The sequence below is a fragment of the Cebidichthys violaceus genome, unplaced genomic scaffold (assembly GCF_023349555.1).
Source record: "Cebidichthys violaceus isolate CVI_PGR_0920_01 unplaced genomic scaffold, fCebVio1.0.p SCAF_1, whole genome shotgun sequence".
NCBI classification, from domain to species: domain Eukaryota; kingdom Metazoa; phylum Chordata; class Actinopteri; order Perciformes; family Stichaeidae; genus Cebidichthys; species Cebidichthys violaceus.
Genome location: NW_027176262.1, coordinates 12,465,870 through 12,491,943, shown reverse-complemented (window position 1 = coordinate 12,491,943; position 26,074 = coordinate 12,465,870). Strand labels below are relative to the sequence as shown.

At 41.0% G+C, this 26,074-nt stretch overlaps 2 protein-coding genes across 8 annotated transcripts in view; both read right to left on the bottom strand.

Moving 5' to 3' along the window:
- Window positions 1-1,505: 1,505 nt before the first annotated feature.
- On the bottom strand, window positions 1,506-2,990 carry LOC137891491 (putative coiled-coil domain-containing protein 195). The gene is made up of 3 exons (XM_068736166.1): window positions 2,660-2,990; window positions 1,907-2,129; window positions 1,506-1,800 (listed from the first exon to the last, which is right to left on the bottom strand). Exons 1-3 carry the CDS (start codon window positions 2,988-2,990, stop codon window positions 1,671-1,673), a joined length of 684 nt encoding a protein of 227 aa, XP_068592267.1. The 3' UTR covers window positions 1,506-1,670.
- Window positions 2,991-5,758: 2,768 nt separating this feature from the next.
- dock10 (dedicator of cytokinesis 10) overlaps window positions 5,759-26,074 on the bottom strand; it is a 62,946-nt gene continuing 42,630 nt past the window's right edge. For 3 of the 7 annotated variants that reach the window (XM_068710998.1, XM_068710979.1, XM_068711006.1), the window contains exons 23-57: window positions 25,456-25,548; window positions 25,122-25,240; window positions 24,800-24,869; window positions 23,140-23,253; window positions 22,836-22,907; window positions 22,551-22,697; window positions 22,252-22,335; window positions 22,065-22,161; window positions 21,879-21,911; window positions 21,468-21,646; window positions 20,790-20,906; window positions 19,994-20,111; window positions 19,752-19,873; window positions 17,767-17,881; window positions 17,446-17,512; window positions 16,982-17,029; window positions 14,629-14,739; window positions 14,008-14,120; window positions 13,767-13,882; window positions 13,219-13,356; window positions 12,940-13,122; window positions 12,743-12,853; window positions 12,401-12,616; window positions 12,231-12,288; window positions 11,472-11,573; window positions 10,772-10,878; window positions 10,438-10,560; window positions 10,227-10,340; window positions 8,813-8,959; window positions 8,475-8,685; window positions 8,136-8,326; window positions 7,955-8,055; window positions 7,205-7,343; window positions 6,968-7,040; window positions 5,760-6,775 (exon numbers count right to left, since the gene is read on the bottom strand). In XM_068710998.1, coding sequence (XP_068567099.1) covers window positions 6,717-6,775; window positions 6,968-7,040; window positions 7,205-7,343; window positions 7,955-8,055; window positions 8,136-8,326; window positions 8,475-8,685; window positions 8,813-8,959; window positions 10,227-10,340; window positions 10,438-10,560; window positions 10,772-10,878; window positions 11,472-11,573; window positions 12,231-12,288; window positions 12,401-12,616; window positions 12,743-12,853; window positions 12,940-13,122; window positions 13,219-13,356; window positions 13,767-13,882; window positions 14,008-14,120; window positions 14,629-14,739; window positions 16,982-17,029; window positions 17,446-17,512; window positions 17,767-17,881; window positions 19,752-19,873; window positions 19,994-20,111; window positions 20,790-20,906; window positions 21,468-21,646; window positions 21,879-21,911; window positions 22,065-22,161; window positions 22,252-22,335; window positions 22,551-22,697; window positions 22,836-22,907; window positions 23,140-23,253; window positions 24,800-24,869; window positions 25,122-25,240; window positions 25,456-25,548 — 4,008 coding nt within the window. In that variant the 3' untranslated portion in view covers window positions 5,760-6,716. Of the gene's footprint in view, window positions 6,776-6,967; window positions 7,041-7,204; window positions 7,344-7,954; window positions 8,056-8,135; window positions 8,327-8,474; window positions 8,686-8,812; window positions 8,960-10,226; window positions 10,341-10,437; window positions 10,561-10,771; window positions 10,879-11,471; window positions 11,574-12,230; window positions 12,289-12,400; window positions 12,617-12,742; window positions 12,854-12,939; window positions 13,123-13,218; window positions 13,357-13,766; window positions 13,883-14,007; window positions 14,121-14,628; window positions 14,740-16,981; window positions 17,030-17,445; window positions 17,513-17,766; window positions 17,882-19,751; window positions 19,874-19,993; window positions 20,112-20,789; window positions 20,907-21,467; window positions 21,647-21,878; window positions 21,912-22,064; window positions 22,162-22,251; window positions 22,336-22,550; window positions 22,698-22,835; window positions 22,908-23,139; window positions 23,254-24,799; window positions 24,870-25,121; window positions 25,241-25,455; window positions 25,549-26,074 lie in introns of all 7 variants that reach the window. The other 4 variants (XM_068711023.1, XM_068711015.1, XM_068711033.1 and 1 more) reach the window with 4 other exon arrangements.

Sequence of the window (26,074 nt, the reverse complement as noted above, 5' to 3'; positions counted from 1 at the left end):
AGAGATACAGATGAATTTGGCCGAACAGATGTTAAAAAAATATATATGGACAGCGACAGCCAGGTGGACACAGAGGTGATTACCAGTGCCATGGAAACCAACAATCAAAGCAAACAGACCTGAACCAGGTTCTGTGTGGTCCTATGAGCTGGTAATTACATGCCGAATGGCTGATTGACTATAAATGATTCAACCATGGTGCAGCGTATTTAACAAGTGCCATTGCTCTTGAACACAAGCTATTAACAAAAGAGCTTTTGTGCAGATGGCATCATTCATTCTCACTATGTACAACAGCTCTATTCTCTCTTGAGTGGATGTGCAGTACTTTAATGTAATATTTGATGTGCTACATCCAAAGTAGACAGTATTTGCTTTGCTTGTAGCCCCTGTCTGACATACTAAATAATAAATGTCTCTGTCAGTGATGGACTAATAATCCAATGAGCACAGAAGGTAAAAATATTCAGTTAATATTATATAATACTCATTTGTTTGCATGCAACATAGTGAAGAATCAACACTTCTTTATCAATCACCCTTGTTTTCCTGGTGCATTTAAACCAACAAAATCTGCAGTATATCAAACTAGAGGTACGCTATACTCAGAGTAAAAAGTAGTATTTTGAGGTGGTGCGACATACCGATATTAAGGATAACCATGACATTTAAAAATTAAATATTTATGATATTATGGAATTAATGCAGTGCCTTTTAAATCAGGCTTTTGTACAGTTATGGTAACAGACTTTCTCTCCACCCTCGCAATAAAGTTATTTGTTTGCCAAAAAAGAGACAAACACACAATAAATAAAATTTAAGATGAATTTTACTGACAGCAATATTTTTTTTCTTCAAATTTTCTATAGATATTGGGATGATATCATTATCACAAATTCTTTAGGCCACGATAATCGTGTCGTGAAAATGTGATATCGTGACAGCCCTAATTTGAAGCATGGACATTTTCTCTCTGAGTACATGAGCTCCTGAGTTTCAGCTAATGCCAAAATACTGAGACGACAAATGTGGACTTCAAAAGGCCTCGAGTTGAATTTGTTTGCGCAGTAATAGCTTATAATGACTGTTGAAGGTGCCTTACATTCATTTTCATAATAGTATACCAAACACTGGTTTATTTACAAGGAGCCTTTCATACATGAAAGCAGAGACTACAGTGTGCGATGTGCACTAAAAAAATACTCTTTAGAAACACTGTTAAGAAGTAGGTCACATGTTTCAAGGCACACATGGCCCCTTGACTACCCGTTAAAGTTTACATCATGAAAAGAAACAAAGATGAATAACTAATGAGCCTGATGTTGCTCACGAGGCCTGAGTCAGTGACCACAGCTGTCCGTAAAAGGGCCGTCACCTGCAGGTGTGGGTCTCACTCCAAAACGACACCCCAGGTCGGGAGAGGAGTCCAGACATCTGATCCTCTCTGCAGAGGGCCCCGTGTCACATCGCTGTTAACCGGGCCTGGATTGCAATGGCCTGATGAAAACAACACCCGTAACCAGAGTCTTCTATTTGTGTGGTCGGGTGTGATAAAATCGGTCTGCTGGCTCACTCATTAAGAGCCCAATCCACACTGAACTAAATGAAGAGGCTAACCTGTTTTGAGGCTCATTTCATGTGTTTTTAAGTCTTCAAAAGTTCTGCTTCTATCAGGAATCTGTCTCAGTTATGGAAGCCAGCTCAGTGATTTTAGGCACCTCATGGTGTTTGGCCAGAACTGGCCTGTTGGTGTAAATGTCCTCCACAGGTAGAAGAAAAGTGACCGTTTTTACCTTGGTCCTGAAAGATCAAAGAAATCACAAGCATTATATGGCTACAAAGCTGCAACTTAGGTGTATGCTATGGAGACAACATATCTTTAAATACGTGGCAGGCCAGTCTGTACCTGTTTTTGTGTACATATTCCTGCAGGGAGTGCCTGTTGGTTACTTTTCCCATTTCTTCTGTGGCTGAGTTACCAAAGATACCATTACCATGCTCGATCTGTTCATGTAGTCTTCCCCATCCAGAGTCACTGGGCTGTGCCCGATCAGTCCTTCCCTCTGTCATAGTCACACCGGACAGACTGGAGCTTATAGAGTATCTTCGGACAGTCATGACAGCGTTCTCTGTGAAATAACATGAACATGATGCATTAGAATGGATTCATTCCCACAGTGTAGATATGGATATGAAAAGAAAACACTAAGGACATTTTCTGATGTCAAATCAAAATGTCATGTTCATTTTTCTAGCCAATTTAATAATGTCATGACCTCCCATGTCTTAAAATAAACACATGGTTTTATTTTACTTTCTCATATATTGTTGCTGTGAATATAAAGTGCATTTATGTCACAATGTTTCATTAAGAGGCTATTGGATTGCAGTTGTATAGATCTAGTGTTTTTGTAGTTTGAATAATAATATTAATATCAGGGTATCTCGGCTCTTAACTTGCTTTTGGATTTGAAGTATTTTCTAATTTGTCTCTTATGACACCTCCAACTTAATGAAAGATGCTTAAATCACTTAACACAAAAACATATCACTTTCGTGTGTACTATAGTAATATGTTGTATTGCTTGTGATCTGGCCGATATTTTAATAACACGTTAATAGTTTGAACGCACAGCTGTGCAGTAACCGGACCTCTTACCTTTGTATTGGCCCTCCAGGACTGGTGCAGACGCATTTCGCCTCAGGTTCACATACGGGTTTTCCTCCATTCCCGCCCGCTGCTCTGCTACTGAAGATACAGTGCCGGCTCCCACTTGCATTGCCCCAAATGACCGCTGACCGTAGTCTCCCCGCAGCTCTCGGTTCTCCGCCTCCAGTTTATTGATTTCATCGCGCATCTCCATGATAACCTGCGCCAGGCCGCGGGTGCTCTCCATGGCGCTGCTGCTGCGCTGCCAGTACCACGGCTTCCCAAAAACCGGCGGGGAGTCGCGCAGGAGAAGCTCGCCGTGCCGCTGGGGTTTTAACATTGTGCTCCCAAAAGCTTGTGCGGTCTTCCCGCTGTGTGCCTTTCTCTGTTGTGTTTTTTGCCACAATCTCAGTCCAGATCTTGTTCTGAGGGAGATTATGTCACCTTTCACCACTTATACAGCTGAAAGGGCTCCAGTGATCAGTCAGCAGCGCACAAAGGATGTTTTATTAATCAGCCCCGGCGTCTAGTTTCAGGAAAACTAAGCAGGGGTCGGAACTGAAATGTGCACTGCATTAGAGCTTGAATGGCGGGAGACCTACTAAACCTGCAGGATGTCTGAAATAGTTCGAGTTTAATGACCACTTCTTGGTCCTGCAACACGTGCAGCACCTTCATGTTTTAGCTCAAGAAAAGATGGGCAAGATCTTGAACTTGGAGACACAGATGGATGGACTGGCCTCTAATCCAATATGCCTTCCCCTGTCTCGTGAATATGCATGTTAATTGATAAAAGCAGCGGTTTGGCGGTTAACCCAATGATGACGGGAGATCTTTGAAAAAAAAAAAAAAACACATGAAAACAAAGCAGGTGTTTGATAAATAATATGAGAAGGAATCACTGCAACAGACATCAAATACAAAAATACACATATTTACACTCAATGGGGCCTCCACAGCTGAGATTGTATGGTCAGGTGCTGCAGTGGAGCTCATGTGGACACAGGTTGTAACCCATAATGAATAGAGCAGACAGCCTCTGAGCACACCTGTAGCTTAGCTGGTTTGACTCCAACATGAAAAGAGGTTTAACACTGCCCACATGAATATAATATGAAATATTGTCCGATGAGCCAACGGCTACCAGGTAGCAGGTCCATGACCTGGACTGAATGTTGTTGGCTCAGAGCAACCTGACCCGCCAGACTGTAGGCCACTGGGAGGGAGACAGGCATACATAAGCCGCTCTGTGGAGGAGAGAAACCCAATCAGGCCCCTCTTTCTGGTTCACAAAATAGGCTACAGAGAGGGAGGGAGGCGAGAGAGATGAGACAGAGGAGAAATACTGATCGTCTGGAAGGAAATGAGTTTGTGAAGAAAAGGTAGGAGGTCAGTGAAACTCTATCTGCTGCACCTCAGGTGTGCAACTTACTGCCACTGCCCACGTTGCACTATTTGTGTGTGTTGGCAACCACAGAGTGACAGTGAAGAGACAGTCGTAGAAATTTGTCAGCTGTCTTGTCAGGCAGAGAAAGAAACAGACAACTGAGAGACAGAGGACTGCAAGCTGTCTTTTACCACCAGATGTATGTTCAGGGCCACTTTTTATACACAGTGCAACAACACCAGGCTTAGCATCAATAAGTAAACAACCACTCTGCACCGTCAGTAATTATACCCAACTATTGGAGAAAAGTGAAACCTGATCTCATGGAAAACTGTCAGTCATTTCACTTTCATTGAAACCCCTGTCACAAGTTTTGTACTTGGTGACTTCTCACAATACATTTTATAAGTTTCTGTCTATATTACTTTATTTAAGTGAATGATCTAATTCTAATACATCATTCTCTTAACTAATTCCTGTTTTTAGATGGCATCTTAGCTGCCCACATACTAGTAAAATAGGATGTCAATATGGTTATTGTGAAATAATAATAAGTCAACAATGAAGATGGAAAGCACAAAGGAAGCCAGAGCCTCTGCGTAAACATAACGGAGGCGGTCTGAAACAGAGACACCAAAACAACAGACAGACGCATAGCAGTGATGAAGAGAGCCTCCAGGCTCCATCAGATAAAAAAAAAAAAAACACTGTCGGATTTGGATTCATTTGGCTACTGACTTTGTTCTGACCCCTCTGATTTTGGAAAAGAAATCAATGATCCAAAACAAAGGATTGTTTCTTTTGGAGTCTATCTATTCATTTAAGGCAGGATTACTGTACAGCAACAGTAACCCTGCCTTCCGTTTCTACAGAACGATTGATAAACAAAGAAAACACAACACAATGCATGCACTTATTTAACAATGAAATATGCCCCAAAGCACTGGCCCTGTGACATTACTGATGAACGGAGATGACGTGACAGGTTGACCTAAAGCCGAATGCCTTTCTTCTGGTTAAAACAACCCTGGTCTCTTTTATCTGGTTGCTTTAATGCAGCAGAGCCTTTTCATCTCTTGCATTGGTCCTTCTCAGCTAAGTCCTATTCCGCTGCATATCTAAAGTTATTTTAGTGCCATTTACTCCTTGAAAAAGAGTCCAACTCATGATTGAAGATATGAAAGCTGGACATTTACTGTATAGTTTCACAATGGTGGTTCAACCTCCACTACCTCTATGTGTTAAAATTGGAAACAATACAATTGATATTAAGAGCTGATGGATTTAAACATTCAAACAGCTGCTGTCTATCATCTTGTGCACCATGGACCCAGGCAAAAAGTAATTTTCTTCTTCTTTGTTTGCTATTTCACACATTTTCATCTGTTGTGCAAATGAAGGGCTTCACACTTATCTATAATTAGCTGCAGTCCGGTCTCTGTCTCTGTCAATGGACAGAATGTGAGGGGCTGCTGAGCACAGCTGCAGCCAAGGCACAATTGTATTGTAGAAAGCTATTTTACCCCACTCAAATCTGGATTAATGCAATTAACATAGTGAGCAACATGAGTGATAGTGAGAGGAAGGGTGATCTGAATGTAAGGTGCAATGTCCTATGAAAGACTAGTACACTGACATGTGGATGAAGTGGAAAATTATGTAGTATAATCATGAATTTTGGACATTAACAAAATTTTATTTAAATGTTATACATAAAACTTTAGTTTTTGTTCTTTTTTTAAATTCAGCTAAACAAATATTTATATATTGTATATTTTATAAAAAGAAACATTTCAAACGTTTTAAATATTAATATTTCTTATTTACAATTCAAAACAGTACAGGAAATAATAACAGTAACAATGCAATTTCAATCATAAAAATGTTACAAAACATACTTTTTTTTTGTCTCCATTTGAAAATTGGCAAGCTGATATTTCCAGAACGTTAGCAAGGATACAAAGTAGCAATGTAAAGCTGCTCTACATTCAAACAAGAACTGGAGGTGCGTTCAACTCTTCAGATGCTTCGTTAGTTAAAAAACCTGTAATCCAATTATTTTTTTCACATTAGTCGTCTTACAAGATCTCTTGAGATAGTTTGAAGTACAATGATATTCCACTGAAAAAAATTTAAAAACTGTCATCAAAACGCACCAGGGCGCTACATGTTAGATATATAGCTGAACGCACCTCGAGCTCAGTAAGGTCATTGTTCTCTAAAGGGACTGGGTTGTGGAAAGAAGGCAGATGTTGGGTGGTTGTGTGCATGTATTTATGAACATGTGCACAGTATGTACTTGTTTGTGAGCGTGTTGTCGGTGTGTAAGGTGATGAATCAGTTGGCAGGGCGGGGGAGGGGTATCCATATGACACATGGATCGAGTCTCTAAAACCAAAACAAACGGTAGCTAACAGTCCAGCAGCCTGGCCTCTACTGTAGATAGTCAACGTTCAACGACAGGACCACAGACTATCACGACCACAGTCTACACACTTTTTCCCTTGTTTTCTCTACACGCCCCATCAGTCAAAGTTCCACTAACCTGCTGCTTTTTGCAGCAGGAAACAACTACAGTCAGAAGCAAGCAAATGAGCCACTTTTGAGGCTCGAACTGGCACTCTAAAGCCATTCATGGGAAAAATAAATGTCCTCCCTGGCAAAAAGGATTTCTTGAGTCTAGTGGCCATTCAGTAGGCGCTGTGCCGTTCCGTTCCTGGTTGTCTTGTGTGAGGAATCTGGACAAGAGCAAGAACAAAAAGAAAGCTTGCATTGGAACAGGAAAATTCAAAAGGCGGTTAAGTAGTGAGACTAGCAGTTTGGCTCTGGGATAGATTGGCTGACATATGGGAGAATGATAAAGTGGTTTAAGCAAGTAGCAAGGTGACAACAAGACGTTTTTTATGAAGGATTTTGATGACATGACATACCGGTCTTAGAAAGAGTGGACAGAGAGCTGTTAGAGAGAGAGGACGTACTGGCAGCAAGAACACTTTTTTGTAGCTGTAATGAAAAAAGTTGGAAAAGAAGTAGATGAAAACGTGAAGTAAAAACAGAAGCTGATACACATGAGAATGATGATGCTCATTATGCCATGCGAATAAAAAAAAGCAACAATGTGGTAATAACATAAGTGTGGACACTCATTGGTCATTGCATCGTGAGACCTGTTCATTCATTATGCCAGACAGCTCAGTCAGCATGTCTCGGTAGTGAGCTCTCATCTCCTCCTGATACTCCAGCTGGTCCTCCTTGATCAGACGCTCATTCACATCCAAAGCCTGACCGCAGGCTTCTGCAAACTGCCTGCAGGGAGAAAACAAAGTTTTAATGATTATTAATCATGCCATGGAAGCTGACCTTTAATGTTTCATTTTTTTTTCCCGAGAAGTAACATTGACAAAAGGCTCTAACGGGTGCGATTTACACTGTAAGAGTTTACACTTTGAAGAAGTGTTGCATTTATAAATCCTAATGTGCATATCAATTATGATCATATCATGTATCAATATAATCAAATAAATTAAAAAGGAACTGACCTTCATGAAGGTTTTCCTGTATTGTTTGCAATATTTCTTTCCCTTTTATTCACATGTATTTGACTGAAGTTTGACTTCATCTTGGCCTTTAATCATCTGGGTAAGTGTGTTACACTGTAACATTTGTGTTTATTCGCTACTAAAATGGATTTAGCTCTAAAGCAGCTGTCGAGACTATGCAAACATGTTAAATTAAGCATTATGTGTGTGGACTATTAAACATTGGAGAACACCTTTTGTGGTAATACACCATTTTTTGTTGTCATTATAAGGTGTTGAATTTTTTTTTTAAATATACATTCCTACAGTGTAATGCTAGGGACAAAATCCACAATTCTTTGCATTGAATTGTGCATGCATATTTTATAAATGTCCGACCTGAAGATCTCCTTGAGCAGTTTGACCTGGTTGTCTGGGTATTTCTTGGCATTCTTCTCTTCTAAAAACGCCCTGGCATAGGCCATAGGCCCTGCATTTACCTGGAAATGGAATGATCAGGTGAGATAAAACCAAGCAAACGATTTCAACCACAAATCAGTACTTTTGGAGGAATCCCCACCTTGACACTGACACTGCCCTGCAGTTTCAGCTGCAGCCGGATCATGTCCACCTCCTCCATATTGCAGAGCTGGTTGAGCTCAGAGACTTTACGAGACATCTCGTCAATGGCTACCTCAATCGGGTTCATTTCTGTGCTCTGCTGCTCCACCACCTGGATACGCTTCTTTAGATAGGGGAAGCAGGAACTCGCTGTTGAGAGAGAACCAATAACTCACTGGTCAGACCAACTCTACGTTTTAGTTCCCTCTGTTTTAAGGGCAGAAATTGTACAGACATACATGTATATGTTCTAGTGCTTTCCTGTTGATAGGGGAAAAAGTGTCAAACAAATACTTACTGGTCAGTATGGTGCGTCTCTTGCACTGCTCCTCCACGTCTCCATGTTTCTTTCCAGACAGAGTGAACGGCGTCTCAAATACGAAGCGGTTGATGTTGTGATGTCTCTCAAAATCTGTCCTTTTGTCTTGTTGTTCTTTCTCGTCAAAGTAGGGCACCACGTACGTTACCTGAATGTACGCAAACTTGGAGTCCAGGTCTTTAGGATTTACCTGTTGTTAAAGAATGTTAAGCAAGCAATAGTGAATGTCCACAAATTCACCAATAACTGGTAATAATAACAGCTAGGCAAATGATTCAGTTTTAATGTCTTAAAAGTATCTTAAACCGGCCACCTACCTTATTGGAGTCCTGGATCATCTTGACATTATCAGCTCCAAACTTGTCAGAGTAGAGTTTGAGTAATCTCTGGGAGATTTCCGACAGCCCTGTCAGCTTTGGCTCTTTGTAGATGAACTCTTTGCTCTCTTCTTCCTCAAAAAAACCCTACGAGAACACATGAACACACTCTAGTTAACAATGCCTTTTACATGTATGGGTGTTTGTATGTATGCAACGAAAGTTTACTATGTGGATGTTGCTTTTGCTGTCAAAACAAGCTGTATGTCGGTGTGATTTTATGTTGCCCCCTAGTGGTTTATTGAGTCACTGGTTGTACACACAGGTGTAACACATGTTAGAACAACTCAAGGTGTCAGTGTTAAGCTCTGGATGGGAGAGTTCAGAGGTCATACTCAAAGCAGTATTGGAGGCAAATGTCAAAAGGTGATTGAGGTTTATTAAATAGTTATTTTCCCATCCACTGTGGCTTTTGGACACCAGCTCTTCTTAAATGTTTGGGGAGGAAACAACATCTTTGGAGATTATGGGAAGTAAAATGGACCACAGCAAGCTTGAAACAAACCCATCACAGGGTAAGAGCAGCAGAAGTTAATAGTAGCAGAAGGAGAAGAGAGGTCAAGGTGGTTAGCACTGAGGAAAATGGAAAATCAAAGACATACAAAACTTACCACAATCTTGATATAGAATATATTTTTAAAAAAGGAAGAAAAAAGAAAAGAGCAGACGGAAGAATTAAGGACACTGACTCAGTAAAAAAAATCTGGACTTGTTATTTTTCAATCTCCCTGCCTCACTGATGAGAGACTGTAACTCTGTCCTCCTTTTTTCCAACAATAAGAGGATTTCTTATTCTTATCAGCTTATGAAACTTGACTTCAGAGCTCTGAAATCACTGCATGGAAATACTATCCTCTCATTAACAGATAGGCATCTGTGTCAAGGATCCAGGTTCTTAAGAAACAAGCCTGAACTGCACAGCTCTCCTTCATTGACAAAGCCATTAAAAACAAAATCACCTGTTATCTGTATCAAATATGCGATAACTAATTCCAAAGAATTAGTTCATCAAAATAACAATATAGAGAAATAAAGAGAAATATGTTTCAATCTTTTATGGCATTTAACTGTGCAACCTTTTTTGTTGCAGAGGTAAAAAAAGCGTTGTGGAGTTGGACATGTGTTTGCCAAGTTATAGTTTCCTAGGGCTTACAAGAGACATACAGTATTTTACTATAGTAGCACCTACATATCTGTACATTTAATACAGAGACATTTGGTATCAAATTCAGTTTGTCGAATCTGTCAGCGGTAGAGTTTCAGTTACTGTTGTTCTGCTGTGGCTTAAGTAATGTGCGTGTACAGACGTTCCCATGCAAGTGTGTGCTGTCTGCAGTAAGGAAGTGTCGCTCACCTGTCCATAGAAAGCTACACGGTAGTAGCGACCGAAGAGCCGCTTTTCTGAGTTCACCACCTCAGTCACCTTCAGGTAGGAGCGATGGATGTCGTAGTACAGCTCCGACAGCCTCTGTGGTCACGCACCAACACACATGTAAGGTCAAACCTAGCTCAATATGCACACACACACACACAGACTTACAAAGGATGGAAGGGTTAACAGTTACCTTAAAATCCCTTCGCTTCTCAAAAACAGCAATCACAGGTTTGTTGATGTCAGCGATGAGCTCGTGTCTCTCTGATTTCCACAGGTAGTCCACACACAACTCCAGCTGCTCTACCAGAGTGTCCTACACAGTACAGCAGGGAGCATGTTAGAGAGAAAGACTGCAAACCGGTCACAATATTTTCAAAGCTATTTAATTCAACATTTTTTAAAACTTGTAATAATGGTTCTGGTCATTAAATAATACTTGAAAAGCAAAAAGGAGACTTCAGTCATTTGTGAAGCTAAAAAAAGTGTATTTACGATGCTGTTTAGGATTAAAGGCTAACACTGACCTCAGTATAGGGCGTGTCTTGTGTACCAGTGTCTTCTTTCATGGCACCCTCCTCCTTGACATTGGGGCTGATGCACATAAAAGCTGCCCAGCCCATAGAAAACGACGCTGGCATTTCAAAGAAGTGACACAAAGGCAGGTTAGCAAGTAAAAGGATATCGACTTGCGCTACATTTATGCTCAGCTTGTTAACATACAGAAACTGAAATTCTTGTGTCAAAATACAAAACGTATTACTGTTTCACGAACACGCATTCGTCAAAAGTCATACCATTTTTTCAGACTAAATTAAAAACTTCAAATGCGAGCGTGCTTCATATCAAACCTTAGTGACACTTAACAACTTATCCCGCGAGACGTGAGTGAACAGTGAAGCCCAGCAGCGACAGTAGTGACAATGATAACCGGACACAATCATCATAAATGCAAGAACAGCAGTCATCAAAATATTATTAACTGTATTCTATAATATAGTGTAGAAACCTTATTTAACACCAGAGTGGTTTTGATTTAAACTGGTACCTTATGTCCCTTCAATGCAAACCATGTCCACCTGTCAATATCAAAACCTGCCACCCAGTGGCAAGTGGTTTAAACATGTCAGTGCACACCCACTCCCTCCCATGCTCCCTTGTCTCTCCATCCTGATCTTCTGAACTCCCGTCCCCACCACCCAGCAGGCCCCAGGCGCACACACTCACTGTCTTGATCTCGGGAGGTAGTTAGTAAGGAGCTACAGTTAAAGAGAGGGCTTTCTTCAGGGGACACACTGGACATCCTGGCCTTGTCAGCTCTCCAGTAGCCTGTTTGGTAGGAGGGGAGGAGGAGGAGGACGAGGTTTACAAAGTCCACTTGCTTTTGCCTATTATGCTCAAGGACAAGGCTCGCGAATCAGCTGAGCTGCTGGCATGCTATGCTAGCTATTATCACACAGGCTCACTGTGTAAAGTGCATGCAGAATAAGATTGACACATGCTGTAGCCTATGTGAGGAAGCACATGCAATGACAAAATATTTGCAGATAGAGGAACATGCAGCACAGCTAAAGGTGTCTAGAAGTCATGGAAGGGAATGGTATTTGGAATAAAAGACAGATCTCTACAACTAGTTGGAAACATGGGAATTCATCTTCATTCCCCATGAGTTCCTAATTAATCTCCACCACACAAAAACACACTCAAGTCAATGGCGTGCTCACTTTCAGGCATACATATCAACCCCCATGATGAGATGAAGGACTGATGCTTGAAAGTTTAAGTAATTTGCAGAGAGTTGTTGTGATGAGCATGTTAGCAGAGAGAAAGAGAGGTTTGCTGAATGACAGAAGATGGCTGTGATCAGACTTTCCATGTCCGCAGAGATGCAACACACTGGCAGCAACTTCAAATATATGCGCATATGTCCATATGTGCAAACACATGCAAAATGTAAAGTTAAAGCAGCAGTATGTGTGCACCAACCTCTCCTCTTCAGCGATTCAGCGATCAGGGCTGAGATGTGGATGTAGCACATGGCAGCCTGATGGGAAAATCAGACATTACCATAAAATTCACTTCTTAACTTCAATCAAAAAAAGCAATTTCTGAAGTTTCTGAAGTAAGACCACCCTGAAAAGTACAACATTTCTAACCTCTGAGAGATCGCCGTTGCGGACGTGAACCTTAGCCATGCTCTCCAGCCAAGTGCACCGAAGCTCGGGGGTGCTGGCGTAGGAGTTAGCCAGACTGTACTGAAGATCCACCAGCATCTCTGGATCCTTCTCATGCTCCTTCATTTGGGCTGTGGCCATCAGAACCGTTCTGATCCGTTTGGTCAGGTCCTTCACCTCAGCAGGGAATGGAGTGTTCTGCAGAAAACGTGTTATGAACATTCATTTCTTTTAAACAAAAAAATAGACAGAAATAACACTGTAAATCATAATCAACGGTAATAAAGCTGTGATACTGTGATACACCCCGAGAACCTGCTGTACCTTGAGTGGTGCATCTCCATTGGCAAAGTTATTAATGATAGCAAGGGACTGCTGAAATCTTGAGCCACCAATGCCAGCATCTGCTATCAACTGGCTCACTGCCTTGATAACCTGATTTGGAGTGAGGAGTGTTGGGTGAGGACAATGTCACGATTAACAAAACACAAAATGCTGAACATATATCTGGTCTCACTGACCTGCAGATGGGAGCGGACTATAGACTTGCCCTTGGTAAATTCAAAGTTTTTTCTCATGAAAAAATACAGCAGGGCAGCTGCCTCCGTCTGGGTGGAGCTGGAACGATGGTTACAGCACTTGAGGATTTCATAGCACAGACAGCCACACAGGTCTGCCTTACCCTGGAAGAATGCACTGGGGAACTACATGTACGCAGAGAGATGAAGATGAAATCACACATGAGGAAAAACAAATCTTCTTCATGTAGATGTTGTATGTTTACATGAAGCTTGCTGGACCTTTTGTACAAAGAGCCTGAGTCCAGCGAAGATATGCCGCAGAGTGGCGGTTGATTGGTTGATCTGAAAGAAGAGCAAGTAGGTGTCCAGCACCTTCTTCATCAGTGCATTTTGTCCTTCATCCAGCAACAGCTGCTTCTAAATAGATGGATGTGAGAAGAAAGAAGCAGAAAATACATTTTACTTTCAAGTTTTAACTGAAAGGTTTCCCACAAAGACGATAAAGAAAAATAATATATTTTGGGCACCAGGTGGCAGTAGAGTAGCATTAGCTTGGCTTCAGAATGTGCACGAAACACTGTATGTGCATGATTCAAAATGTAATTCGTCCTGGAGCCTACACATCTACGCAAATTCCATGCGGACAAAAAAAATACATACAATGTATTTTTACATTGTATGTATACAATGTAAAACTATACTGAATATACAGAACATAAGATAGATTGAAATAGATTACTCTTAACAATAGAAAATAGATGACGCACACAGTGAGTGTGTGGTGTGAAATGTAGTTTCAGGTCGTAAACTATGAAAGGACCAAAGACCTTGTGATGGTGAACAAAGAGCTCCAGTACATCCAGCACAGTGAGGGCCACCTCTGTAGACAAGTTTGCCTCAATATCTGTAGGACTCAGGGTGTCCCCATCCTGAATGTTCCCATCTGGAAACAGGATCAGATATCAATAACTCAAATCCATATCAGTAACTTTATATTCATCTCAGTCAAATGTGTGTGTGTGTGTGTGTGTGTGTGTGTGTGTGTGTGTGTGTGTGTGTGTGTGTTACCTGTCTCCATCATCTGCAGCAGCTTGGGGTTGGTGAGAGCATTCTTGCTCCTGATGATGGGCATGGTTTGGGAGCGAGCATGTCGGTGACCTTCCCCTCCAGATGACGCCATCCTGGAGGCAGCAGCAGGGATCAGCAGTTTGATCCAATACTTGTTTAAAATCATACTGCAGTAAATGTACATCTAAACTGTAGGCAAACCATCTCTATTTTAGTAGGAAGGTAAATATAAATGGCATCCATGTCCCAAGGACATGCTGTTATTGGGAGTCTATTAACACATGGGAGGACAGAGACAGAGACAGATCACACCAAACACTGAAGGTATGAGGAGGGACATGCTGAGAACACAGTTACAGTCTATAACATGGAAACACAAGGTGGTCACATCAATGATGAATATCCACAGGGCAAGAATGTATTTATTTAAATCTAAGTGTTGTTGTAGGTTGTACCTGTATTCAAATTGTCTGGAGTTTCTAGCTATTAAAGAAAATATTTACATTTTGAGCCAATCGCCATACATCATTAGCATTAAGAACAATTTCAGTAGCCAAAGACCCTTTAAATAGTTTAACTCTGTAACGTGGCCACAGTGTTTTCCTGGTGGAGGGTGATTACCATTGTGGGAAGAGACTTGAGGGATGAGAGGACTGGGAGGGGTGGTTAGAGACCTTCAGGGTGCCATTGGCGTGGGTGGACTGGGCCAGCTTTACTGCCGCTGCTAGCTTCCTGTTCACGAGCCAATCACATCAAAGCTAACATTAGTTAGTCTGGTTGAGACCATCATTGTTTGGTGTCCATCATTAGTCAGTTATATTAACTATGTGTGGCATGCTAATAGCTAAGCATGCCTACAATCAATACAAAAATTATCTTATATAGCGTAAATGTACACATTGCAAAACAGCACTATGTTTGCAATTTTATGATCTTGTTGCATGTTTATAGCAACTAGGTCACACTGTTTTCCTGTAAGGCTAAATGAAATGCAAAAAGCATACAGGATCACCAATTTGCCCTTGGCGCGATGAGAGCGGCTAAAGTCAAAGAGAAAGATCAAACAGCTCATATAGAGAGGGAGGTCAGCCAGATGGAAGGGTTAGTGGCGTAGCAGAGTCAATGGTTTTAGTTTGCCATTAGTAGAATATTGTGTAAATGTTGTATCAACTATTGGGAGAGTGTTAGTGGAGAGTTGAGTATAGGCTTGAGGTCAGCATTAACGGTGGACAGCAAGGAGATTAGGATGTATAGATGTGATGAAACCGATAGACAGTTAAGCTGCGGCACAAATCATCTTAGTAACAAACAGATGTTCAACATAGCATATTCTCATGATGCCTAAATGAAGCTTGATCTACACTGAGCACATGGTGCCTTGGCCGGCCAAAAGAAAGAGGACACAACTACTATGTAAGCCAATCAAAGAGACGGAGGGCTACAAACTCGGCATGCAACATCAATGAGAAAACAGTGTTACAGAATGTAAAGAGCAAACAAAACTAACAAGCAGCACCAGAATGAATACTACATAAAAGGGTTACTTAATGCAACAGAACATCAATAAATGTGCAGTCACACTGACAATCCATTAACAGCTGCAGCATGCACAGAGAGGGAGGACATGACGCATGCACTGGGGTGGAAACTACAAAAGCAAGGTAAAAATTACAATTCACAGTTATTGGTTTGTGTCCTGTAGTGCATATTGTGCATGTGCATGAGTGTGTTTGAATCTTAACTAAAGTCAAAAATATGTTCTAAGTTAAGGAAGTGATGCTCCCTGAACCAACGCAGCAAAAACAGCATACGTTAGAAGAATGTCTGGGATTAAACTGCAGCGTTGCTGGCTAACTTTAAAGGCCCTGACAACCTATTTTCTCAATCAGTTTGTAATGAGAACACACATGTTTGTAACAGTTTGGGTTATTTTAATTGCAATTTGGTCAAACCACATCCACACACTCCTAATGAAGCACATTAGCAGGTTGGCTTCACCTTTTATTGTTGCTTTATCAATAATATTTAAGATGAAGGAAAAATTTTAAACAAGTTTTCAGCAGGGACTTCAATGGTTGATTGTTGTCTGATTGTCCTCCTAGCTTGCTGGCTACACACTGCTAGTGTAACGCAACTCTCCTGAACTTCAATGGGTGCCCACACTGACTCAGCCAGGCTTTAATAAAGAGCTAACAGAGACAGACACAGGTGTAAGACTGTGAATCCCCCATGGCCTTGTATTAGAGACGAATGTTAAGTAGCTCGAAGACCCAGACAGGCTCAACTGCGTCTGAGAGCACTAGCTTCCAGCTATCTTTATTCTGTTAATGCCTCCACACACAGTAAAGCAGTGTGTTCTCCCAGCCTTTTGTTGGCTTACATCTCAGCATCTTATTGCTGAAAGGAAAAAGAGAGCTAATTTAATTAGCTGGGAGGAACCAGAAGATGGAAGAGTCTAGCTGTGCCAATGGCTCAGCTCCAGTAAGAGCACACACACACACACACACACACACACACACACACACACACACACACGATATCAACCCCCATCCTGTGCTTGCCAACTACTACAGTACAATATCCAGCAGTGCTTTTCTCTCAAAAGCAAGATCCAGGAGTTCCCCCTCCCCCTCTCTTCCTTTTCTTCCCCCCTTTACCTCTTCCCCTCTTGAAGCACATCCCTGAGCGTGCACACGCATACAGAACACATATGAGTATTTCTGCCTGACTGTGTTCGATTGATTTATTTGTGCGTGTTTGCATACGTGTCTGTGTGTGTGTCGCTGCATTTGCACATTTGTGTATTCGTGTGTGCGCATGATTAAAGGGTTTATGTGGGTTGGGGGTGTTACAACCATTAGCAGTATGTTGAGTTAATAAGCTGTTCCCATATATGCAACATTATAATAAATGCATGTGAATGAGACCTGGTCCACCCCTTTGTCGGAGAAAGCAGTCAGAAGCACACACTCACCTGGCTATGTGGCGTTTTCCGAGGAACCTGAAGTGCTGAAGACACAGCCTGAAGAAAGAGAAAATGCAGAAATACCTTGGTTGAAGGGGGAAGGTTTGCTCGTTTGTATGTGTTTTGTAAGTTAAGAACACAAGACAAATGAAGTGCATTTGATCAAACTGAGTTGCAACAGCCCAGTCTAGATGCTGACACAAACAGGAAACAGGCAGTTAATTAACTGCACTGTTCAGTGGAGAGGGAGCTCTCGTTGGAATTACAGTCTGTTTTTCTTCTCTCTCTTTCTTGCTGTGTCATTACTTTCATCTGGTCCCTTCTGGCTTGATTCTTCCCCTTTCTTCTCATATCAGTCTCCTGTCCCCGTCCCTGTCTGTCTCAATGTTTTTTTTCTCTCTGTGCTCAGTATCACTAGCCAGCCTAAAAGAAGCTGTGGTAATACTCTGCAATGAAAAGAGAAGAGCACTTACTCCAGGATGTTAAAGAAGTCTGATATCTCCTGGTGAATGGCCCGGTGCCAGTAGGACACCAGCACATCTGGAAACAGGAAGCAAATACATCATGTCACATAGCAAGGCAGATGTCCAGAGGGCCAACCAAATGCCAAAGAAAATGTTTGTAGGGTCAGTATTTTCATACTGAAAAGGTATTGGAGTGATTAAAACAGGCCCTGTACCTCTGATGATTGCGTGAAGTATGATAGTAAGTATAATAACCCATTTAAAAAATGTACAAAGGTAAAAGATTCTGGGTAAATCTAATTAACATGTTCGTGAGATGTCATTTCATACCCTCAGATATAGTTTTCATGATGTGCAAAAAGCACATGAGGAGACTGCGGGTCTCTGCCTGGTCCAGCTTGTCACATCGAGAACCGTAGCCTATGAGGGACTGTGGCCGTGCAAACTAAGGAGAAACATCCAGACAGAAATATGGTCAGAGATATACTGTTAGTATTGAGCTACCATTGTGGACACTGAGGTCATGTCCTCAATATTCTTCATACTTAACACATGAATAAAGGGTTCAGCAATTCCCTGCCAAAATTGTATTCCAGGAAATGTGGAGAGGGTTTGGAAACATAATTTATACCTTCATGTTGGGAAACTAAATTTAAAGAAAAATATGAGATATAGAATTCTTCTTTTATATTAAGAGATCTAGGGCCCTGGAAGTGGGGGATGTTGGAAGGAGTGATGGCTGTAATATTTTTTCTTTCGGGGATGACATGCAACAAAGCTCCCCGGATGGACTTGAACATAGCAAATATATGATAAGTCGTAGACCACCAGGCCATCACCCAACTTCAGTATTTCTTTAGCTGGTATTAGAGCAGTGTGCTAAGTCCACCTGTCCAATCTTAAAGGCACAGTGTGTAAGATTTAGTGGCATCTACTGGTGTGTTGCAGATTGCAACCAACTAAATAGCCCTCAGCTCACCCCTCCTTTTCCAAGCGTGTTGGAGAACTACGGTGGCCTACAGATAGGGAGAGTAATCTTTAACTAGGAGCTAGTCTTATCAATACTCTGCTTTTCTACATGACTAAATAATTGCTTTTAAAAATATATATAGAATATTAAAAAATAAATTCATAACAGGATTAGAATTCATATTTAAAATACATCTAAATATTGTTTCTAGAGCAGCAACAGTTATGTTTACAAAAAACAAAGTCACTGTATAAAGTCATGAATATCTCACTGGAAACAAATGCAAAAACACAGACATCTGTCCGTATCAGTAATTCCCCCTGTCCTCTGTCCTCCTGGCTGCTTTATCCCTGCCAGCAAAGAAGTTTTCCAAAATGAAAAGCTTTTGGCAGATCCTGCGTGCTGTGCTTGTGTAAACACAGCAGAGGTGGCCGATTGAATTAGGTTTCACTTTCGTTTACATGTTCGTTCTTGTTGCACAGATATATTGATAATGTATTGGCTTTTTACACGTGTAAGCATAGTTGCTGTCAACTCCAGTATCCTTCACTTCACCTGGTTCACTTTACCACAGCGGCCTATCTGCCCGCGCTTTGTGTCAATGTGTGTGTAGTTGTGTCTATGTGTGTGAGTAGTTTGAGGAGCTCAGCCCCACAGAGAGAGCAGAGCAAATGTGCGCTGCAGTGTGATAATAAATTACATTAAAACATTAAAAAGTATGAATAAAAACACCAGTAACATTGGGGCTTATCAATACTCCGGTAATTTAGCACCGGGCCCGTTAAATACCGGGATTCGCAACACATCACTACCTTAAGATAACGTAAAACGTGAATGTCTCTTGCTACAGCCAGTGTCTGTAGAAAACATGGCGGTGCAATATGTTGGACTCCGTGGAAGATGAGCTAGGAAGATATAAATGTTTTTTCTAAGTTATCGAAAAAACCCTACGATTCTTAGTTTCGGGGAATTATACACTGATTAAAACATAATTATGAATATTATATTTCATTGCTGCCAATCCCCCTAAATGTTACACACTGTACCTTTAAGTGGTCTAAAATGGAAGCCAATGGATGTCCATTTATTGCATACTTGCGTATATATGTATATATATATATATATATATATATATATATATATATATATATATATATATATATACACACACACACACACACATGTATGAAACACATACAATACATGTATATGTATGAAACACATACAATACATGTATCTAAACGATCTCAGTTCTTGCTGCTCCTCTCTGAGAGTTAGAAGTAAAGAACCATAAGGGGACGTGTCATAAAACAGTAATGGCTGTTCAACTATTTTCTTTCCTCACCTTCTCACATCCGTCCATCTTCTCACTGTTCCTGTCACTGTTGCTAGGGTTGGAGTCCACACTGATCAGAGAACCTCGAGACTCCGCCTGGTTACCCGTGGCAACTGCCAAGGATGAGAAGGCTGGTGGTGGTGGGGGGGGGGGGGGGGGGGGGGGGCATCAATGTCCTCATTCACAGCTTTTTATATATAGACACTGGAAATAGATAGACAGCTACATACAAGCATGTCACACACTCTTACCTGTTATGGAGTTTAGTACTTCTTTGGAAAAGGAAGCATCTACAGAGTTGCCATGGCGAGTAACAGGAATCACACCCCCCGCCACTCCGCCTCCTACACTGAGGTCGTCTCGAGAACCCTGGTGGGGGTGCAGACAGGGGAGAGTCTTATTATTTAAAAATTCAGGCTATTGTTTATATTAGTTATGAGAGCAATATTATTAACAAGCTGCCAAGATTTCAGGCTCAACTTTACAACACCAGCATCCATGAAGGCAAGCAACATAAGTCTCCTGTTTTCTCATAACAATGTTATGTTATGTTATTTTACTCATTTAATAATGAAAGTAAACATTCAAAGTTGTATCATAATTGACCATTGCATTGCTGTACTTCCAGCTCAACTTGCAGGATGATTCATATACAGTACAGTACTCATCAGCACACAAACTTTTGTTTAAAGTGTGGTGGAAATCAAATAGAAGAGGACAGACAGAGACCGAAAGACAACATGTACATCCAGCAAGACTGTATAGTGTAGGCAGCATTCCTGTAGTCCCTGCAAACCTATAACATCTAAGGAGGAGAACCTGTGCTGCAACGAATGATACAAAAAGATGTCCAGCTGATGAAGTAAAGCATGCTGGTGTCTCGTTGTGTTCAGATGAATCTACATTCCTAAAATCATTGTAATTCAGTAGGTAACATGTTGTCATAAGCAATAAGAATGAGAGCCCAAACTTTAAATATTAGATCAACATTATGTACCTTCAAACACTGCAGAAATGTATGATAAGATCTTTCATCTTGACTCTTACCTGGTCACTAGAAGTGAAGTAGATGGGGAAGAGGTCCCTGAGGAAGAATCGAGGCATGTTGTCCAGGATCAGGCCATACAGAGGCAGGTAGAGGGATGCAATTCTTGCCTGCTTCTCCTGGAAGGGCAGCCAATGAAAGAGGGTATAGCATTTTAAAGAGTTGTGCATATTCTTCATCCAGTAGCATCATCTTGTTATACCCCATCAAATCAACATGTTGTTTTATTTGTAAAGCTAGTATTGATACCTTTAATATGTTTGCAAATCCTTTTACACTACACTGGCAATACAAATCTCCAGTCTTTTGGTAGTCCATAGAACATTTCAGTGTTCACATTTACATAATATTTAATATCTCTTGCCAAGAAAATGCTGTGGCCTTTAACGAAACATGATTTCCCTATAATTTGGCACACATTTGGCTTTGACTGTCTTTACTACAGCCCTGCAGTTGTGTTGTAGTTGGCGGTATTTGGTTCTGTTTAACAGAGGGCAGATTACTGACTCGATCTGATCTGGACACTTCCCAGCATTCATTAAGCAGCTGCTACGAACAATCACATGTCAGTGTGTATGTGTTGTGTGTGTGAGTCACATAGGAAGAATTTCTACTGTGAGCTCATGACTCAGTGTTCATGCCTATTAGTTTCCTCCCGTGTAAACATGTGCTCTGGCTACCTTGGTGGCATAGCGTGCATCCAGAGAGTGTTTGGCCATGAGAGTCTTCAGGGTGGCCAAGGCTAGGTGTCTCAAGTCCTGCTCGTCCTGGAGAGCCAGCCCCAGCTCCCGTAGCAACAGGCCAGTCAGGAAGTGCTTCCTGCAGAACTCTCCAGTTAGGTTGTACTCGGGCACTGACACTGAGGAGAGACAGCATAAAAGATTCACATTTTAAATCAACTGAGCTGCACGTGATTTAAATAACGCCCGTGCCAATATGCTTTCCATCAGGGAGTTAATTAATCCGTTTATAAATAAAAAATCTGGTTACTGTGAGCAAATAATGTGACAAGCCAATTTTCCATGAATCTCATTCACATCATACCACAGTAGCACACGCAACATTACGAAGGAATGAGTGAACATATTTACCATGAGTACTTTGTGGCTCTGGAGATGCATGGTCTGACATGAACAAATAGTTAGAGAAAATGACAGGAAGAGAAAGAGAGAAAGACAGAGTGTTAATAGACAAATGAGAGTGAGAGCTACTGGATGTATGATAGTTACCACAACAACACTGGTGTCACTGAACCACAGCGTATGACTCGAGCTTACCTGTGATGCGAGCGGAGGGTAACGGCAGGCTGAGAGGAATGTAGTGCTCGTGGTTACACACCTCTCTTAGAAATTCAAATTTCCGCTCACACAAGACCTATCAGACAAGAAAAACATATGAATGTATTGTGTATACGCGTCTAGTTGCTCTTTTCCAGAATTTAATTCCAATTAAGTTGTTTTTTACCTTGCTGTCAGTAGCAGTGATCATGTTAATGTAGTTGCTAATCAGCTTGAATGTGAAGCCTCGGTCCATGAGGGTAAAGCAACGCTACGAAGAGACAGACAGAGACATCGGCTAATAAGACCATTTAACACAGATGGTTGAATCAATACGTTACAATTGTAAATGGAAACAATCTTCATTTGCAGTCTGTTTATATAGTTTGTATTGAGCATTATAAAGTATGCCCAGTTTGTTCACATGTACTCACACTGGGTCTTTTTTTCATTTAACATCTACAAGACAACAAATTTTGCTCCCACCTTGACAAAAGCTGCCACAGCTAAGTTGGCACTGCGTGTCTCTTCTGCCAGCTCTTTGTTTTTCCAGAAGATGTGTTCGGACACCGTCTCCACCAGGGTCTCCACGCGGCTCAGGTAGGATGAGGGGAAACGCTGGGGCCTCGGAAGCTGTAGGAGCACAGAGTCAGCATTGCATAATCATGCACTGTGTCCAAGGACAGATTATACAAATGCAAAGGAACTACATGGAACAAATAAGTAACAATGAGGGACTCCAAGGGCCAAAAGTAGAGTATGCCACCTTACCTTCACCTTGTCACAGTCGAGCAAATGTTGGGCCATGGATTTGACAATCAGCTCAAAGAAGAACCAGGAGAACTGAAAACCAAGAGAAGGCAAAGCAAGGTCAGTCTTGCTCCAATATTTTCCATCTAATCAGCTCCAGCATTAAAAAACGGGGGAGGCACACATGATTTTGTTTGAGAGTTTTGCACTGATTTACTTTCCTCTAGGACCTTAGAGGCATAAACAACAGTTTCCATAATTTAATAAAAGCTTTCTGTTTTAAAACTAAATAAACTGATGAGTAGGTATGAGGAGAGAGACAAACCTTCAGGACATTCTTGACTGCTGTCTGTTCATTGCTCTTCAGGTCAAAAGTCATTCCCTTAGCCAGCTCCTCGTGAACTGTCCTGAAGCCGTGGGCCTCTGACCTGAACACATACTACATACATAAAGAAAGGGAAATGGGTCAGTTAAAGCAAAAGTTGAGCGATAACAGTGAATGAGAGGGGAGAGAAAGGTAGGGAATTGCATGCAACAAAGATCTACGCCCAGATTTCATGGTGTTGCAGTTCATGGTCCTAACTAGAGCTGCAATGATTAGTCGATTATTGATAGGTCGATTGGAAGAAATATAATTGGCAACTATTTTGATAATCGTTAAAGTCACTTTCCAAGAAAATCCCTCAAAAACTCTTGGTTCTTAAATGAGAGAATGTGCTCCTTCTCTATCTCTTACATTAGAGTAAAATGAGGTTTACTGATTATTTTCTTGATTAATCAATCTATTATTGGTCTATAAAAAGTAAAAATAAAATATAAACGGTGAAAAGTGTGACACAATTTCCTACAGCCGAGGTGACATCTAAAAATGTCTTGTTGTGCAACCAACAAACCATTCATTATTATTATTAATTATATGATTATATAAAACAGATAAATGAAGCAAACTCTCTGGAATGTTTGGGCATTTCTTCTAGAAAAAAATGACCTCAACAAACAACCGATTATCAAAATACTTGCTAATTAATTTTCTATTCATTGGCTTATCAATTAATATATTAATTGTTTCAGCTCTAATATGGACTAATACGCACATTCACAAATACTGTACATGCATGAGGACAAAGACATTTACAGCAAACAGCAACCTGAAATAAGGCAAAAAAAATATTTTCCATTTGGCTAATTATATGAAAAACATATCTACGGTTTGATTCACACAATATTCCTGCACACTATTCAATTCATGCTACAGTGAATTGAACCCCCTCTCTTTCCTCTCCCTCACACACACACACACACACACACACACACACACACACACACACACACAAACACACACAAACACTCAGCAGTTTAAATTGGGCACCACTACTACTGAACATCATGCCAATCTGTTACTATGGCAACCTCGGTTCCATTAGCCGTGCTAGTCCTCTCCTCTTACCCTCCCACCATTCGTCTTTGCTACTGCCTCTTCAAGCGCAGCAGTTTTCCTTCACTGTGGCCAGCATGAAGCAGGTCTCGTGGTTTCTCCTGCTCTCTTCTCTAATTATCTTACTGATTTCCCCCTTAAACAAACACGCCTTGTGTTTCTGATTGAGCAGGCTGCATGTCCTTAGTTTGCCTCCTACTCAATCAGCCTTTCTTCGACTTCTTCATCTCTCCCTACTTCTCTGTTTGTGTTTGCACAGTTTTCTGGGCATGCGGCCCTAGCCACCCTCCTGCTGGTCCAACACACACACACACACACACACACACACACACACACACAGACACACACACACACACACACACACACAAACATACAAACACATAAAGCCTCTGAAATTAAATAGTCAGTGCAGAGATTCCAGTCCACAACAGCCTTTTCATAATTATCATATGATCATCCTGACAACACACATACAAACACACTCCATTCAAGGGATTGCTACTAGCACACCACACACACCATCGTATTGTTGCTGGATATGTTATTATACCTTGATATAGGAGTGCAGGTAGTGATCCAGGTTTTCTTCATGGCACTTTGCAACAATGTGGACCAGCACTCTGCAGACACAGGACAACAAAGCGTTGTATTTATTACAGCCGTTATCATCAATCAGTCACCAACACTGACACATTTTCTCCTCATTATTTCTTTTCAATAGCAAATCTCTGTTATAAAACAATAAAAATGGGGTATGGTGTTTTTGAACAGGAATTCTAAACACATCCCTCACTGTGTGCTTTAACACAACCACTGAGCCCCCACCCTGATGTGAGTAGAGCTGTTATGGGTGTTGTAGTACCACAGCCTACCTGGTGGTAGCAGTAGTGACCTCGTCGTTGTCATTCTGAGTCAGAACCTTGAACAGCTGGTTGAAGAGCACTGGCAGAAATCGGATGATCACTGGGATCCTTTCCATACTGAGAAGACCCTGTAGGATGGTGGAAAAAAGAGCGTAGGAGGAGAAGTGTGGAAATAAATAAGAAACATAAATCATACAAAGGGCAACAAAAAAAAATATGTTTGGCATACAGTACAGCAGGGGTGCACTGCTTAGTCATGTAGCAGTGTTCAGTAGTCAAAGCTTTGGTTTTTGTTTCAGTCAAAAAAAAAAAAATTGAGAGGAACTAGGGCCTTTTCTCTGACCTTTAAGCAGTTGAGGAAGTTGGAGGTAGGAGGTAGCGAGAGGTCCAGCTCTCTCTTCTGGCACTGCTGGAAGAATCGGTTCAGGTGGGGGTCCTGGCACAGAGAGAGGAAACCATGGATATCAGCAGTAAGCATCTGCACTAATACTTAGTGGACTGGTTCCTTTTTTAACAGTTAATCCTAAAATGTGAACCTCACTATGTCAGTCATTTTCAATTTCATTTTCTCAGTCATGTTACAAACAATTTAAGTACTTTTAATAGTTTCAAATAGGACATCAAATAACCACAAAGTTCATTGTGATATTTTTGGTTTGACTATTTACTATTGAGGCTAATACAATACAGTATATAGTAGTTTTTTGTTACGTGTAGTGAACGTTTTGTTGCAGCAGCATGACTTCACAGTAGTACCAATCATTTGCATCTAATAAATATCCATTCATATGATACTTGTTTTCTATTTAGTTGTTTGAAATGTTATTATGACAACATGACTTCACATTCTATCTTACTTTTAAAAAGATGTTTCAAAGGTATTTATTCAATTTTGAACTTGTCATTAAAAATATATATATAAAAATCCATCATAAACTAATTCATTTCATTTGCAAGTGAAA

Bases quoted from the DNA above. Each gene is read 5' to 3' on its own strand.
- LOC137891491 (XM_068736166.1), bottom strand. From the start codon at position 2,990: ATGTTAAAACCCCAGCGGCACGGCGAGCTTCTCCTGCGCGACTCCCCG. The intron at 2,130-2,659 runs GTAAGAGGTCCG...GTTATTTCACAG, and splicing joins CCTGGAGGGCCAATACAAAG to AGAACGCTGTCATGACTGTC. The intron at 1,801-1,906 runs GTACAGACTGGC...TTGATCTTTCAG, and splicing joins GAATATGTACACAAAAACAG to GACCAAGGTAAAAACGGTCA.